This window comes from Falco naumanni, chromosome 20 (assembly GCF_017639655.2).
Source record: "Falco naumanni isolate bFalNau1 chromosome 20, bFalNau1.pat, whole genome shotgun sequence".
In the NCBI taxonomy this organism is placed as follows: domain Eukaryota; kingdom Metazoa; phylum Chordata; class Aves; order Falconiformes; family Falconidae; genus Falco; species Falco naumanni.
The window spans coordinates 3,279,763-3,297,734 of record NC_054073.1 but is presented as its reverse complement, the minus strand read 5'-3'; the positions used below and the strand labels follow the sequence as shown (position 1 = coordinate 3,297,734).

At 52.4% G+C, this 17,972-nt stretch overlaps 1 protein-coding gene and 1 long non-coding RNA gene across 2 annotated transcripts; one reads left to right on the top strand and one right to left on the bottom strand.

Moving 5' to 3' along the window:
- LOC121080012 lies at positions 1-3,545 on the top strand. The gene is made up of 3 exons (XR_005825251.1): positions 1-346; positions 2,505-2,509; positions 3,478-3,545. It is a non-coding gene; the product is annotated as an uncharacterized LOC121080012 (long non-coding RNA).
- A 9,509-nt stretch (positions 3,546-13,054) lies between these two features.
- Positions 13,055-17,930, bottom strand: MCL1 (MCL1 apoptosis regulator, BCL2 family member). Its single transcript, XM_040618913.1, is given in 4 exon segments — positions 13,055-14,827; positions 15,324-15,571; positions 17,326-17,633; positions 17,635-17,930. Coding segments are annotated over 4 exon segments (930 nt in total). The 5' UTR covers positions 17,892-17,930; the 3' UTR covers positions 13,055-14,710.
- Between the last annotated feature and the right edge of the window lie 42 nt (positions 17,931-17,972).

Here is a 17,972-nt window from a genome sequence, read left to right as displayed (position 1 = left end):
AAGTCCAGAAAAATGTAAGCTGGCTGAAGAAATGGGTTGACCTCAAAGTTGCGTCTATCTCCAAACAAAAGAAATCCTGTTTCTCCTGATGAGGATCATTGTTAAATAGCCATCACGTTACCACATCACCAACATATAATGCCTAATGTTATCTGTGTGTATATGTAACAAAATCATACGTGCATTTATTTCTCGTTTGAGAATGCTGCCTATGGAGGGGTTCTCTGCGCTGTAGTTCAGAGACCTGTAACTTAGGCTTCATTTAAACCCGAATACACCACCTAGAAAAGAATCCAGTTTTGATGCAAAAGCAAAGGGGACAGATGTTCTACTTCTTTTAGAAGTTGTTTCAGTGGCTAACTGCCTTCACTTAGACCTCAGTTTCACTTTTTTTAAAATGTGAATGGTTTTAGTGTTCAACAATAGGTTCTTCACATATGTCTTTTGCATAAATGTCAGTTCCTGTTAAAATCAACTTATAAAATACTACGCCAACTAACTTAAGATGCTCCACCAAAGTCACGCACCCCAAGGGAACCTTTCAGCCCCCTCTTTATACAAGTCACTCATGTCTATTCATTAACTTCCCGGGAACACATTAACATACCTACTGAAGGCCTCGAAGCCAGGCAGCCAGCACCCCACCCCTCCCCCCGCATCCCCCTTGGCCCACCGGAGGCCTCGAAGCCCAGCAGCCGGCACCTGCGTCCCCACTCGCCCCTGCCCACCAATGCCCCCCCCCATCAGCAAGGCAACGCAGCCGGCTGACAGCCGTACCCCAGCAGCCGGCTGAACCCTGTGCAGTTACCGCATAAATAAAAAGCTGTTTCGTGGCCTTTGTATCCGTCAGCTTGGAGCAGTAAGGAAGGGATTGAAGCAGCTGGGTTAGTGATCTCAGCACCCTCCAGAACGGGAGCCTGGCTGCTGGGGACCACGGGCCTCGCACCTCCTTCCTCTTAGATGGGGAAAAACATTTCCCTGGATGGAAATCTGACAGGGACCTCCTGCTCTTGAAAACCACCTTGCGACTGGTTTCAACAAAGGCACCACTGACATCCCCTTAGTCCCCAGCATTGCAAATGCTTCTTCATTCATTTGTTGGCATAAATATATGCATCTCTGACAACCATAATAATACTTTAAAGCAATGAAAAAAATCAGCTTATAGAAGACCACAAAAAGAACAGTTATTTTTCTATGCACAAAGCGAGGCTTTGATTCTGCTTGCTGCTGGGTATTCTCCGTACTTTGTCCAGAAGAATCTTGAACTGACTGGAGCCTCCAGCACTGCTGCAGCATAAATATTACACAACTATAATACTTCCTATCAACTTAGCACATATAGCTCAGAGGCCAGCCCCCACAAAAATTAAAGATCTATGACATGCTGAGTTACTGGGCTGCAGCTATAATAATTCCATAATGCACAGCCTGCTCAGAGGGAAGAACAGGTAGAGAGAACTGTTTACAACTCCAACAAACCAAGCGTAAGAACAGAGAAGAAAGAATAAAGTCACCTGGATTTTTCTCAAAACCTAGAGAAAACACTTTGCCAGATCAAACGGACTTTGTGTTTCTATTCAGCAAGCAACTGGAGGAAGATGAAGCATTATTGTATGATAACACACTCACTTGAGGAAGCAAACTGGGGACACCAGCCTGCAACCCACAGTCAGCGTACGAGATACCAGATCCCTCGGGTCCTGCTGGGATGCTGCACGGACTCACAAGCGTCCAGAGAGTAATCTTGAATTTACAGGAATAAAAGCATTTGGGGTGCTGCTCTGAATAACATAAGCTCTGCTACGACACCTGGAGCTTGCCTAAGCCGAGCCACTGAGAAGAAACACTCAGATGACGGATTTCCCTGGCTTGGCTAATTAGAGTCCAATAACTCACCAGTGCTCCTCACCCAGCTGCTCGCTGTATGTTTAACAGACTGGATTCAGTGGTCTCACCCTGGGCAGACAGTCGCTGGGGGGGCGGGGGGGTGGGGTGTGCATTAGCCAGCTGCTTGCATTTGCTTCCAGCCTGACAGCTGTAGCTGAACACACACCCCGGCTCACCGGCGTTCTGCGCTCCTCCTTAAAGGGCGCTGCGTGGGCTGAGCTGCCCAGTGGTGCCCTTAGATCCTCCAGCTGCTGGGGTCCTCTGCCCAGAGAGCTGCTGACAGCCCTTGCTCGGCTCCTGTGCGACAAACAGTGCCTTGCCAGGCTTACCAGCACCACCCGCCACACAAACCATCGCTGCTGCTGTGCTGAGGAAGGACGTTAATGAAATACTGAGAGCGGTGACGATGCTTGAGGTCTTCATCTTAGAGGGGCACGAAGTGGGGGAGGAGAGCACATCCTGAGCCTTCAAACCAAAACACCGGGGTGCTGTAAAAGGGAGAGAAGTTCAGCAATGAGTGGGAATGAGCTGAGCCCGCTTTCAGAACAGCCACCCAGATCACTCCAAGGGAAAGTCTCCATTTGCTCTGTAGAGCCTCACGGGCCAAACTGGAGAGAAAGTATTTGAATGAGACAGGACAGGACCAGCGAGGCTGCAAGTGAAACCGATACCAGGATTCAATGTAGTTTTACCATCAGGCTTACAAGGGCTGAGCACAGGCAGATCACCGCAGCAGGCAGCTGACAGCTCGTACTGGCTGTCAGACAGATGATGCCTACCATAAACCCAGCATCCAGTTTGCTGGGACCGCTGTTTCTTGCAAGACTGCAAAGCTAGGGTACCAGAGATCAAATGCACATAAGGAGCCTCTGGAGAAAAAATTAGAAAGATCAGGATAATCTTCAAAGTGACAGAAAAGGATCTGTTTCATGATGTGGGCTCACAGCTACTACAGAGAGTCCTTGCTTCAGCTTAGGCAGAAAAGAAGGGTCTGCACAGGATCACCCTGCTCCCAAAGTGAGTGTTTTGGCCATGAGCTACATTAGGAATAAATAAAAGCACCTCTTCTCCTTAGGGCAGCAGTATTAACCTCTGAACACTACCTGGCTCACGTTACGGGCTAGGGCCATACAGCCAAAGTATCTGCAGGCACAAGGCAGGGCTTCATGTCTTGAAAAGTCAGAAAGCTCAACCAATGCAGGCACAGAGTGGCCCTTCAGCACCCGTGAGCTTGGCAAAAGCTGTGCTGAGGAACACTTTGATGACAGCACTTAGATAAGGCCCTAAAGCATCCAAATCCCTTTGTGTGCATGTCCAACAGCTTCCCTCTATAAATGAAACTGAACCGCTCTCTGACGATACTGTGCTCAAACAAGACAGGAAATTAAGAACCAACAGCAAATTCCTCAATGCCCATTAAGAGAAAAAGGGCAGTTTGACGGAAAGGCACAGCTCTGTCCATACAGATCCTGCAGCTGTCACCATGCCATGTGCCAGTGCTCCTGTTCCGAAGGACCCCACATCACTCCTGCTGCAGCAACAGCACCAGCCTCTGAGCCGGTCTGACACCAGCCGATTGCTCTCCAGGCAGAGCTCTTGGTTTGATGGTGGGAACAGGTGAGTGCAGCTCTCTGGAGACCGTAAAGCCTTGTTTTAACAAAGCGCTGCTGCAGGCGGTGAGCCCTGGAGCACCCCGGTACGGAGCCCTACGTTAGGCGCAGGTGGTGGCTGAGATGCTCTGCCTGCTTGAGGCAGCGCTCGGGTGCGCGCATCGCTGCCAGCAGGCTGCTGGGGTATCACGGTCAGCCGGCTGCTGGGCCGTGCTTGGGCTCTTCCTTCTCAGCTCCTGTACGGTCGTCTCCGATGGCAGCGATACAGGCAGCAGATTTTTATCTCTGGTTCTGTTTGGTGAGATTTGTGCCTTCACTGAACAGATTTCAAAGCTTGTCTAAGTGCACGGGAAGGAATTCCGAAATCGCATTTTATTCGCAGCATCACTTTCTCAGGGTGCAAAGTGATTGCTAAGCTACAAACCAGCCCAAGGGCTCCGTCAGAAGTTAGAAACCAGCCCCAAAGTTTATCTGCTGAGGGAAGAGAGGGGTCTTGTATCTTCTCGCGGAGCACCTAGTGCTGGTGCCACCCAGCCCAGAGTCAGGGACTGGCTCTGAGGCTGCCTGGAAAATCCAGGCGAACTGAAGGAATTCTGGTACTGACATGGCAATCTCTCCCCAGGCCGGATTATTTGATGTAAGTTAAATGTGGGAGTTTTTGCAGAATCTGGATAGTTTTGATGGGGTCTGAAAGGTGTGTATGTTGTCCACAAAGCCCCAGTCCCTGCGTTTTGGCAACCTCCCTTTGAGATCAGCTGGGAGGCTTCACGCAGAAAATCCAGCCCTTGACACATGAAAGCAACACCGGGTCAAAAAGGTCAGGATCCAGAGGCTTTTGTTTCAGCCCTAGAAATAAAATGTGAGCCCCTGTCCAATAAGGCCTCACTTGGAACTCCAAATCTTGGTATAATCTCATTTAATAATTTCTTCATTACCTTTCTAGCTCGGTTGGTCCAGCACAGGAAAGCTTCAGGCCATCCTGAAAAAGCATCTACCAATACCAAGAGATATTTATAATTAATGCATCTGGTAATTCAGAAAAATCAATCTGCCAATACTCTCCCAGAATATTCCCTTCCTTTACCTCTCCAGGTGGAGGTCTTAATTCCATTTTAGGATTATTTTTATAACATATTACACATTATTTTACTATTTGATCAGCATAGCTTTGAACCTTTGGCTCTGCTGCATCTCTCCCAATGCTTGCGATTACAGCATACGGGAGCTCCTGCGTGTGCCTGCTGCAGCAACTTCTGAATCATGGGCGCTGTTACCAAACACTGCCCAGCAGATGTCACCCACCACCTGCCTGGAAGTCCTTAGACATTTTAGCATTTTAGCCAATTTATTCTCTTTTTCATCGTATTCGGGCACTTCAGTTCTCATGACGTTTTGAGGAATCAGGGCGCTCCCATTACTGCTCTGTTGGCCGCTCTGCTGTTTCATCAGCCTTACAATTCCCTTGTATGACCTCGTATGTCCAGGTCCGTGAGCCCTGCAATGAATTATGGCCACCTTCTGAGGTTTCTGAACCACTTCTAGTAATTTCAGTACTTCTGACCCATGCTTAATAGGTGACACTTGTGAGGTTAGAAGTTCTCTCTCTCTCCAAATTGCCCCATGTGCATGTATCACTCCAAAGACGTATTTAGGGTCAGTATATATACTGGCTTGATTATCCTGTGACAATTCCAAAGCTCTAGTTAAGGCAATTAATTCAGCTTTTTTGTGCTGAAGTACTTGATGCCAAGGGCTGTGATTCAATCACATCCTCACTGCGTATCTGGATCGCATTCCCCATTCAGGGTAAAACCACTTCTGTGTGGACAGTCCCCTCCAGATTTTTTGGTGGAACACCCTTTGTATCTGGCCTGCTGGAAAAGACTCGTTCGATAGTTAATACACAGTCATGCTCTCAGTTTGTACCATCAGATACCACCAGCAAAGCAGCAGGATTCAAAGAGGTTGTTACCTTTAAACTTAGACCTCCAGTTCCAATCATAAACACTGCTTTATACTGGATCATTCTACTAGGTGATAACCAATGGTGATAACCAGGATTATTAAGCCCGCATCGTTCCAGCACTGAGCTCACAGCATGTGGTACAAATACAGTGATCTTTTGTCCCAAAGTGAGTTTTCTTGCTTCTTGAATCAGTAACACAGTTGCGGCCACAGCACGGAGACAGGCTGGCCATCCCTTACTCACTTGATCCAAGTGTTTAGAAAAATAAGCCCTTTCCATTCCCCCAACACTTGAGGCAAAACCCCCAAGGCGGTATGGAATCCTTCATGTACATAACAGGGCAAATGGCTTATCCAAATCACGTTATCCTGGTGCTGGAGCTTCCATTAATGCCTCTTTAATATCATCAAATCCTTTTTGACATTCAGGAATCCATTCTAATGCATTCCCTGGCCCTTTTATGGCCTCATATAATGGTTTAGCCATAAGTCCAAAATTCAGGATCCAAATTCTACACCACCTGGTCATTCCAAGGAATCCTCTGCATTCCCTTTTTGCTCATGGGGGTGCAATCTTACAAATGGCTTACTTTCCTTCACTGCTTAGTTTACATTCCCCTTGGGATATTTCAAACCCAAGATATGCAACAGTCATCTTGACCAACTGAACCTTCTGCTGGGAGACTGGATATCCAGCCATTCCCCAAAAAATTAACAAACAAATTGAGGCTTCAATACATTGTTGCTCCATCTCAGTTCCCAACAAAATATCAACATATTGTAACACAGCCACATCTGGATTCTTACTTACCAAGCTGCTAACTCTTTTGCCAGTACGTTACCCAACAAGGTAGGACTATTTTTTAATACCTCGCGGTAGGACTGTCCGGCAAAGCTCCATCTTTCTTCCTGTGGTGGGACTTTCCCATTCAAAAGAAAAGAGCTTCTTGGCTTCCCGAATCGAGGGGTATGCAGAAAAAGGCACATTTCAAATCTAGAAGTGAAACAGACATCATTCCCCACTACATTTGTCAAAAGATGGTGGGGGCTCGGCACCACTGGATGGACACCTACCACCAGTCCATTAGCTGCTCTCAAGTCGTGCACCAATTGGTATTCTGTAGAATGTGGCTTTTTCACTGGCAAGATGGGATTATTATTTTCTGATTAAAAGTCCATATTGCATGAATTCATTTATCAAAGTCTCTAATCCAATTTTTGCTTTCATTTTCATATGACATTGGTTTTTTCTTACCAGTCTGGAGTTCTGTTTCAATTCTACCTTTATCAGTGGGGTGTTAGCTTTCCCTGGTACTGCAGTCGCCCACACCAACAGAAATACAGCATCCAGGATTTCTCTGGAGATTTCCAGTTTGCTTCACTGTTCCCCTTGCAGCAGATATATTTGCACCTTCCAGGCATTTTCTGATGGGATATGCAACTGAATAGAATTCTCAGAAAACATTATTTGAGCCTGTAAATCCTGACCTAAAAGAGGTACAGGGCATTCCAGCATACACAAGAACTCATGTGTTAAAGTTCTAACTCCAATTTGACATTCCACTGTTTCAAAAACAGCCTTAATTCTCGCTTTCCAGTAACCCCAACAACCAACATATTAAATTCATTGAGAGGCCTCCTACAACTAGTTACTATGGAACAAGTTGCTCCTGTATCTATAACAAGTCTATGGTTTTGTTCCCCGGCTTTACTGGAACCAGGGGATCTGCTGGGGATGCCTCTAAGCTCACCCCCCATCACCTTCATTCCATATCATAATTTTCTAGCAGTAATAAATCTGCTGTGGGGGAAGGCCCCCTTTTGTTGATGTCTGTGCCTGCCCTTCCAATAACAGGCAGCGAGCTTCCCAGTGTCCCCCCTTCTTACAACAGGCACATTGAGTTACCCCTATGGCGGCTGCCATAGGATGTGGTGTGAATCCCCATCCTCGGCCCCTACCTCTAAAATTTCCTCCTTTACCTCTATTTCCCTGCGCTACAGCAGCTGCCGGCAAGTTAGCTTGACGGTTTTGGTGTCTACATTTTTCTTTTTGCTTCTCCTTCTTTTCTATTTCATCCTAACTATTATATACTTCATATGCAATTTCAGTCAACTGAAAAATGGTCACCCCTCAGCCTCATCTACTTTCTGTACTCTCTTACAAATATCAGGGGGCAGTTATCCAAGAAAAAGCATGTTAAACATCATTTTAATATTTGGATTCTCCAGATCCAAATCCATCCCTTTTCTTGCAGCCTCACACAGCTTTTCATTAATGGCTGATGGATTTCAGATTAGGTCTTGTTTTAACCTCGTACAATTTGGCCAGGTTCTTTTCTTTTGGGACTCCATGCCGTGCTCCACAGGGAATTAATTGTTGATACTGCTTAATTATTGCCCTTCCTTCCCCACTATTAGTGTCCCAGTTAGGTTCTGGTTTAGGCATAAATAAGGCTGGGTCATTTCATGCATTCTGCCTCTCATTTTCCTCCTGAGCTTTGTCTAACACCAGTCTCCTTTCTTCAGGAACGAAGAGGGTACTCAACAGTTTGTACATGTTCCCCAACTGGACTGTGGTTCATCAGAATAGTTTCCACCATTCAATGCATTTTATCCAGATTTTTCCTATAAGGTCCTACTGACCCTTTCCAATTTAGCAGATCAGAAGTAGTAAACAAAACATGTACGAATACCAGTAATCCTTCCAGTACCATAGCTTGCCTCAGTGGGGCTTGTGCTACTGGTGGTCGTGCTCTCATTCTTCCAGGTACTGGGCTGAAGGTCTCAGACCTGGGCCCTATAGCTGGATCTTCCACAGAAGCACTACTACTGCTGCTACTTGCAGCAACGGTTTCTATTTCCCATTTAGCAACTAAAAATTTAACATACTCATCCTCCTCACTCTTCTGAAAACAGCCTCTCCCTATTTCGCATGCTACGCAACGTTGCAACTCCTTTTTCCCACTTTCTGCTAACACACATATTCCATTTGGATCAGTATTCAGTAGCCTGTATTTCTTATCTCATAATTATTACGTAGAGAGAAAAAAAGACCAACATATGGTACTTCATCCCATTTTTTTAATCTCCTGCAAAACAATATTAACTGCAATATAGTACTGTAATTCAAGGTTCCATTTTCAGGCCAACTCTCCTCATCCTCCAACTTACACATCAGCCACCACAGAGTACAATGTTTCTATTCTTCTTTTGTCATGGGTCTCCCCCAAACTTACTCCAACAGGTAAGGATGCATCCTAAAGGGGTACGGGGTGGTATTTTGGTAAACTGGTTCCCACTTTATAATAGTTGCTCAAAAAGAATCTCTTTATCTAGGCCTACACACCCTCAGCTGGAGTTCATCAACTCACTGAATCTACACGTACCAGCTCTTTTAAGCTCCTGCTGCGATCCTGGTGCAGCAACTTACGTAGAGATTAGTTTTCCAAAAACCAAATTCAAACAAACAAGCATTTATACGTATTCAATACAAATACGGCTTCTCGGGTTTGGCACTGCACCTCAGAGTTGCTTACCGCCCAGCAAGGGGGAGGAATCTACGGAGCCCCCCCGACCAGCACCTCGCCGCCTGCAGCCAGCCCAGCCAGGCAGGGCTCAGCCAGGGCCCTCCAGGGTCGCCAGAGCTGGTGTCACTGAAACGCGAGTCCGCTCCCGGCGTGCAATGAAACCAGTCATATGCACCCAGGCAAGATACTGTTTTATTATGGGGTTGTGCAAGTTGGGATACTAGCTGTGCTCACCAGTGTTGCTCGCCGGCTTTCCTTGTCAGCTTTGCTCACTAGCTTTGCTCGCCGGCTTTCCTTGTCAGCTTTGCTCACTAGCTTTGCTCGCCGGCTTTCCTTGTCAGCTTTGCTCACTAGCTTTGCTCACCGGCTTTCCTTGTCAGCTTTGCTCACTAGCTTTGCTCGCCGGCTTTCCTTGTCAGCTTTGCTCACTAGCTTTGCTCACCGGCTTTCCTTGTCAGCTTTGCTCACTAGCTTTGCTCGCCGGCTTTCCTTGTCAGCTTTGCTCACTAGCTTTGCTCACCGGCTTTCCTTGTCAGCTTTGCTCACTAGCTTTGCTCGCCGGCTTTCCTTGTCAGCTTTGCTCACTAGCTTTGCTCGCCAGCTTTCCTTGTCAGCTTTGCTCACTAGCTTTGCTCGCCGGCTTTCCTTGTCAGCTTTGCTCACTAGCTTTGCTCACCGGCTTTCCTTGTCAGCTTTGCTCACTAGCTTTGCTCGCCGGCTTTCCTTGTCAGCTTTGCTCACTAGCTTTGCTCGCCAGCTTTCCTTGTCAGCTTTGCTCACTAGCTTTGCTCGCCAGCTTTCCTTGTCAGCTTTGCTCACTAGCTTTGCTCACTAGCTTTGCTCGCTAGCTTTCCTTGTCAGCTTTGCTCACTAGCTTTGCTCGCTAGCTTTCCTTGTCAGCTTTGCTCGCTAGCTTTGCTCGCCAGCTTTCCTTGTCAGCTTTGCTCACTAGCTTTGCTCACTAGCTTTCCTTGTCAGCTTTGCTCGCTAGCTTTGCTCGCCAGCTTTCCTTGTCAGCTTTGCTCGCTAGCTTTGCTCGCCAGCTTTCCTTGTCAGCTTTGCTCACTAGCTTTGCTCACTAGCTTTGCTCGCCAGCTTTCCTTGTCAGCTTTGCTCACTAGCTTTGCTCGCCAGCTTTCCTTGTCAGCTTTGCTCACTAGCTTTGCTCGCCGGCTTTCCTTGTCAGCTTTGCTCACTAGCTTTGCTCACTAGCTTTCCTTGTCAGCTTTGCTCACTAGCTTTGCTCGCCGGCTTTCCTTGTCAGCTTTGCTCACTAGCTTTGCTCGCCGGCTTTCCTTGTCAGCTTTGCTCACTAGCTTTGCTCGCCAGCTTTCCTTGTCAGCTTTGCTCACTAGCTTTGCTCGCTAGCTTTCCTTGTCAGCTTTGCTCACTAGCTTTGCTCGCCGGCTTTCCTTGTCAGCTTTGCTCACTAGCTTTGCTCGCCAGCTTTCCTTGTCAGCTTTGCTCACCAGCGTTGCTCGTTGGCCTTGCTCACTAGCTTTGCTCGCCAGTTTTCTTTGCCAGCTTTGCTTGCCAGCATCCAGACTTGCACAACTCCGTAATAAAACAGTATCTCACCTGGGTGTGTACAACTGGCTTTATCACACGCCAGGAGCGGACTTGCATTTGAGTAACAACACGCTCACCCCCGCGCCCCCCCACCTTCAAAACCCTGTAACTGGGGAGCCCCCCCACAACCCGTACACTCCCCCCTGCCCTACACCCACCAACCCCCAATACGCCTTTTTCGAGCCCCACGAGCACCCCTGCCCCCCACGCTCACAGCTTACACCGCCACACTCAGCACACACCCCCCTGCCCGACCCCCCCCCCACGCCGGCGACGGGGACTGAGGCGCCCAGGCGAGGAGGAGGAGGAGGAGGAGGTTCACCGGCAGGGCCCCCCCGGTGTCACCCCAGGGCGGGGGATGGGCACCGGATGCCCGGGTTCCCGGAAGGCGCCCACGTGACTTCCCCGTAAGCTGTCACGGCCCGTGTCGCTGGGCGGGGCCGCGGCGGGGGGGGGAGGGGCAGCGGGGCTGCTGCGGGGGTCGCTGAGGCCCGGCGGGCGCGTTACGGGAGCGCGCTGGGAAGCCCCCGGCCGCCGAACCCGACACGAACCGCTCAGGGCGGCCCAAATGAGGACCCCGGCCCCGGCCCGGCGCCCCCCCGCGGGGACAATCCCAGGGAGCTGGGGGGGCGGTGCCCAGCACCCACCTGTGGGCACCCCGATAACCCCGGGGCCGTTGGGGGGGGAGGTGTCAGTGCTGCTCGAGGAAGCCCCTCTCCCCACACAGCCTCTCTTTCAAGGGCTTTGTTCCCGGGGGGGGAGCCTGTACCTGCGAGGACTTGCCTGACTCAACCCCCACGGGCTCCCCACGGACCCAGCTCCGCACTGCCGCTCCCCCCCCCCTCCCCCCCCCCCAATACAGCGGTTCTGAGAGGGGGCTGCACCCGCCGCCCCACAGACGGGGGGAGCAGGGGGGGCGGGGTGCCCCCCCAGGGCGGGTTACGAGTTGAGGTGCTGTGCCAGCAAGACAGGAGGGCAGCCACGAGGAACCCCACAACCTCCCGGACCCCCCCTGGAAAAAGACCCATTTGGGCTAAAAGCAGCCCAGGCTCCCGTCCCGAGAAATAACATCAAATATTAACCCAACCCCAACGCACGACTGGGGCCACCGAGCCAGAATTGGGCAGAAACTGGGGGGGGGGTTTCGCCCAGCCCGGGGATTTTCTGCATTTGCATGCGCCCCCCCCCAGGTCAATAAGAGCTTTCGAGAGCCTTCTCTGCCAGCGGGGCCGGATCCTGGCTCGGACCCGTTCGGTGCGGAGCAGCAGGAGGGGAGGGTGCTGCTTTTCCAGCCCCAGGCATCGCCCCACAGCCCAGCCGGAGGCGAGAAACACCCACCCCTCTCCTCAGGGGTCCCGGGTGAAGGAGGACCCCCAGCCGCCCTGCGCCCCCCATCAGCACAGCGGCCCCTTTAAATCCCCACCCCCACCCCCACCCCCTTATTTATACAAAAGGTTCGGGGAAGTCGGAGCCGGCTTCTGCGAAAAGCCCAGCCCGAGGAGGAAGAGGAAGCGTCGGGTTTATCGGCGCCGCGCCAGGCGCTACCGGAGCGCGGCGGCTTCCAGGAAGCGCCAGCACCCCCCACCCCCACCCCCACCCCCGGCCCTTTGCATGTTTCCATGGCAAAGGCCCAGCTTTGCATGAGGGCCCCGCCGCACCCGGGGGGGGGGGGGGGCTGCACAGGCCCAAAATAGCCCGCAAAGACGCGGCATTTAAAGGGGGGAAAAAAAAAAAAAGTTTTAAAACCAACAAAAAACAACCACACCCCCACACCCCCCCCTCCGCAGCAGCGGCACGGCCGGGCTGAGCCGCCAGTGGCTCCGGGCAGCCGGCGCCGCAGGGTCCTGCCCCCGCCGCACAGACCCTGGGGGGCTTTTTCAGCCCAGGCTCCTGCAGCAGGGCCGGTGCCGGCGGGGGAAGCGCTTCGCCAGACCCCTGCCCGACCACGGCCTGCGACCCCCACCCGCGGGAACCGGGACTCAGGGGGTAGCAGATGCTCCCCACCTCCACCCACCCCCCCCCCCCCCCCCCCCCCCAAAGAAGCCCCCTCGGCAACTACAACACCCACTTGCACTGCCCGGGCAGAGGGCTAAGCCTAACACCAGACAACTGGAGCCACACAGAGCGTCCCCCCCCGCGGGAGGGGCTCACCCCCCGGTGCGGGATGTCCCCCCTAGTGGGGGGTGCGGCCCCCCGCCTCACTGACACCGAGGGTGACAGCCCCAGCCGCCGGCACCCAGAGCCGCTGCACCACAGGCAGCGAGCACAAGGCACCGCGGCCTTCCCCCCTTCCCCCACCCACCTACACGGCGCAGCGGCTCTGGGGAGCCCCAGCAGGTGACACAGGACACCCAGAGCAGTTTTCCACAGCCCACAGGCTTTCTAATAAGAGGCGGCACCCATGCAAACAGGCCCACACCAGCAAAGCAGAGCAGGAGCATTTAACACATCAGCATCTCATTACAGGAAACTGCCAGTTTTGCACTAGAGGACTGAGAACAAAAGACATTTATTGACAAAACTAAGTGCTTGTCCAACAAACAAGCAGGCCTGACAATAGCACCATCTTTCAGCTCTCCACTTGGGTTTCCATCAGGCATCACTCAGGCTGCAGGTCGAGCACGGTGGACAAGGATGTTCCTCCGCTGTGCAGGACCGGGTCCCACCCCCCATGGTGAGAGGGCACAAGGCAGATGAGCACTGTGAGCCCACCAAGAAGCAATACTACCAGCTGGGGACCAGGGACCATGCCCAGGGCCGGCACCAATGGACTTGCACAAGCTGCAGATCCGAGCTGACAAGTTTTAGTCTGCTCCAGAACATTTACATTCAAACATCAGCTTCGTTCAGCTCATGGCTTAGAGGATCAAAGTGAAGATAAGGAAGTGACAGATACCAACTTCCACAGCTCCCCACCCGCTAGAAGGTGTAGAACAACCAAAAAAAAAAAAAAAACAAACCACAAAACAAAAGATTAAAACAAACAGAAACATCAACTGTGGCCAGCAAGCTGTGGGCACAGCGAGTCCACCAGGCCACTGATCCTTGTCACGCTCCCTAGCAACGCTGCTCAAGTACATCAGAGAAAGGCTTGCTTGGAGTCAAGGCAGGAGAAGGCTTCGCCACAAAAATGCTACTTCACATGAGGAATGAAGTACAGTGCACCCATAAGCAGTTCTACCACATTCAAAAATCCTCCTTTTTGCATCATTAGCTCTGTAAAAATGTACATATTTTACAGATTTATAGATATTTACAGGTTCTCTACAGCCTCCCCACCCCATGTGGGGTTTTACATACTTACAAATGCACTCCCTATTTTTAAACTGCCTGCGTGTGGCGAGTTGCACCAGTGTAGCCGAAATCAGCCAGACAGGCCAACGTGGCTGTGCTGCAGCTGGCTGTGGTTACCACCCTGAGCCCCACCTCACCCATCCCACTCCCAACACCCCTCTGCCTGCACAGTGACCTGGCTGAAGCCCTGCTGGGAGGGAAGGAGCCACGCAGGGCTCCAGCACCCCATGTTCTGGCAGCAGGTCACACGACTCAGCTGCTGGCACAGCTCTACCACTTCTAGAGGGTGGATGTGTGCAGAGCCAGCAGTGGCCAAAGGCCCGCTCACCAGCGCACCTGGGGGCAGGCACAGGCTCACACCCCAGCGTTCAGTGCTTCTGCTCCAACAGAAAAGCCACAAGTTCAGGCAGGACACCAGCAGCAGAAGATGGTATTTCCAGAAACCCACAACCCTGAAACATCTGCTCCACGCACAGCTGCCGTGCCAAGCCCAGGAGGCTGCAGTCCAGACAAAAGCTGCTGGTGCTCACTGGCTTGCCACTAAGCAGATCGGTTCTCTCTGGGATAAAACTGAAGCAGTCCATTTGAGCATTCTGTCATCATCCTCTTGAAAGAAGCAGAATATCAATTCTTCCACTTTCTGTTCCCAGAGCAATAAATCCTCAGCGGTACCCACAACCTGACTGGATCACACCTTCCTTCTTAGGAAAGGATTGCTCAGGGGATGCCTAGGTATTCTCCTTGGGTCACTCAAGTCCAGCTTCGCAAGTACTCAACAGGAGGAAGTGATCAGCTCTCCAGCCCCAAACAGAGCCAATCCACCCAGAGTTTTGTCCCTCTGCAGCACACCCTGGCTCACCGGATCATGTAGGCCAAGCTTGCTCCCAGTCCAGCCACACCTGCAAACACCATCAGTATGTTTCTGATGCTGCCTTCTAGGTCCTCAACTCGAAAGAAGTCAACAAAGCCATCCTAGGAGAAAGAAGGGAAAGTCACTTCCCTGTCAGCCACCCTTCTCTGGCAGGGAGGCACAGAAAGCCTTTTTCCCCTGGCAGAGTGGGATGGGCTACAGCCTGCCCAGCACGTTCACTGAGTGTGCTCCCCCAGACTCATTACAGCCACAGCCCACCCCGCAGAGGTGGTAATCAGGTGACAGCACCAAAGCAGCTGTGGACCGGCTTAAAGGAAGCTCAGTGCACCCAGGACTGACTCAGGTTTGGGAATGCTGCCCCCTCCACGCTGGGCAGGGGACATTTTTAGGTCAAGACTGCTTCAAGCAGCTTGCTGTAAGGAGCTCCTGAAATACCAGAACTCTGGCTAGATGTTTCAGACTCTGGTTTTAACTGGAGCAGTGAGTCATATCTGCGCTTTGCTGACACACGTGGTTGTCAGTGAGCAGGTCACAGAAGTTGGAAAATATTGGATTGTTCTGAAAAGCTCACAGTGTTCAGGACAGGCAGTGACTCACCCAGCCTCCCTGACTCATAAGCCACTCGCGCTTAGATGAGACGAGAGCATCCGTGATGATCCTTGCCAGCGAGCTGATGCACTTCTCCTGGTTTATGCTTTTCAGGTGTTTTGCAACAAAGGCACCAAATGAGATTAGCGTCACCACTCGACCCCAGTTTGTTACTCCATCACTGAACACATGGGTAGCCACTTCACACACTGACTGCAGATCTTCCTCTTTCTGGATGTCCAACTTCTGAAGCATTCCTGCAAGAGATGCTGGTTTAGAGGCAGGCACACACACAACACCAAATACTCCACAAGGCCACCAGTGAGAAGATGCAACCCCCCCACTCTAGGTCCAAAAGCTGAAAGAGTCACTGTCAAGTGTCAGTGATGGAGAGCAAGAACCTGCATGCTTCTGCAGAGCACTCTGCTGCTCACACTTGCCTGGGCCAGACAAAAAGCAGCCCACAACCGATTTCTAGTTCCTTCCTCCCCACCTCAGGCATAGCTGTCACCTCTGTGCATGTCATACTCCTCTATCTCACAAGGGCTGTAAAGCCCACCACACAAGAGCCACAGCACAGAAGCTGGTTTGCAGCCTGGTGCAAGCCCCTGCCCTCAAGCCAAAACAAAAGAGAGTCACCTACAGCCAGGCAGATGTGTCCCTGTTTTATTAATGTGGTTTTAGTGACTGGAACAAGAGAATTCCTCAGTTTGACCTGCAGTGCCCCCTCATGAATAAGCAAACAAGACAAGCCTTTATGAAACTGAAAGGCATTACTTGTTGTTCAAACTAACAGGAAGCCTTCCTGAAGCCAGTTCCTTTTCAGCACACATGAAGGTAACCGTCCCTACCGAAGCCTCGGATACCAACACCAGCTCACATTGGTCTACACATCCCTCCCAAGCATGGCTTGTTCAATGAGCACATATATGAATTTGACCAGGGTAACTGAACTCAGTCTTTCACAGCAGCACAGCTAAGAAGACAAGGATGAAACCAAAGCCCTGTGTGGTTAAAGTAAAAAAAAAAAAAAAAACACAACACACCAACATAAAAAGCCACACAGAAAAAACTGGAACATCCTCCTACAAGAAGGCAGGCGTTTCACCACAGGCTGTTGCAGGAGGAAATGCAGACACTCCCCTTCTGTGCCAGACACCACCCTGATCTGGGATCAGACACTGCAGGGCTGCCCCAGCCCCAGCCCCGAAGCTCAGCCCCACCACCCCAACACAACTCATTTCCCAGTTACACCAAACCAGGCCAAAATGGTCAGGTTTCACTCCCAGCCCATTCCCAGGACACTCTGCAGCAGGGACATCTGCTCATCCAAGCCCAGATGCTGGGGTTCAAGTTTCTAGGGCTATTCTAGGACTCATCAGAAGTGGACGAAATACATTAAAATAGCTATAACCCGAGTACATTGTCCTGGAGAACATCTCCCCCAGAAGACCCACTCCACCCAAGCCTGGGGCGTGAGAAATTTAAACTCCTGAGCTAACTAATCTTTGGACGCTTGGGATTATTTGCGTATCATGCTGAGAAAAGCAAGACACAGGGAGGAACTGGGGCTAATCTGTAACCAGATTATCTCCTCTGCACACGTTACCAGTACTTTTTCTCTTCCTCCCAACCGAGCAAAGTTCAGTTTCATTTTTAATCACCCCTCAGCTATTCTAACTACCTCGAAACCAGGGCCACATCCTACCCAGGGAGCGCAGAGCGGCCTCCCCTCTGTTCTGAGGAGGGGACGGCGCGGGGGCCTCGCTCCAGCCCGCAGCCCACCCACCCGGCAGAGGCAGCAGGATCCCCCGGGACCCCACATCCCAGTGCCCCCCTCGTCGAGCGGCAAAGCCCCCGAAACCCCGCGGGACCCCATAGTGGGGCGGACGGGACCGGGGCCGTAACTCGCCTCCAAAGGGGGGCGAGGCGGGTCCCAGACGGAGCCGCAGCGGACCCGAGGCGCCCCCACCCCAGACACACACACACACACACCCCCACCCCCACCCACCCTGGAAGGTGAGCTCGTGCTTCTGCATCACTCCGTTGCCGACTCTCCGCAGCGTCTCCAGCGCCTTCTCCATCACGGCATCGCCGGGCCGGCCAGGCCCGCCCAGCAGCCCCGGGAAAAGCTTCTTGGCGCCGGGCTCGGACTCGCCCGCCGCCTCCCGCAGGTAGCGGCTGATGAGCTCCAGCGAGTCCTGCCGCAGCCCGTCGGGCGGGCCGGGCAGCGAGTCCCCCGCCGGGCCGCGCTCGGGCTCGGGCTCGCAGCCGTCCAGCTCCTCCTCGGGGCTCCACAGCGCGGCCGGCCGCCCGCCGGGGGGCAGCGCGGCGCGGGGGGGCCGCGCCGCAGCCAATCAGCGAGCGGGGGGCTGCGGCCTGGCCAATCAGCGTGCGGGGTACCTCGGGGCGACTGGCGGCGGCCCAGGGCACCTCGGCGGCGGCGGCGGCCGTGGCGGGGACGGCGGCGGGCGGCGGCGGCGTCGGGCCCCCCCCGGGCGAGGCAGGCGCCAGGGCCAGGCCGCCACCGCAGTAGAGGTTGAAGCTAATGACGGCGTTCCGCTTCACAGCGAACATGGCGGCCACTGCGCACGAACGGCGAGCTGCGCGACGGTGAGCGTCGCTGCCGCTTATATGGCGGCGGTGACGTGACGGGAC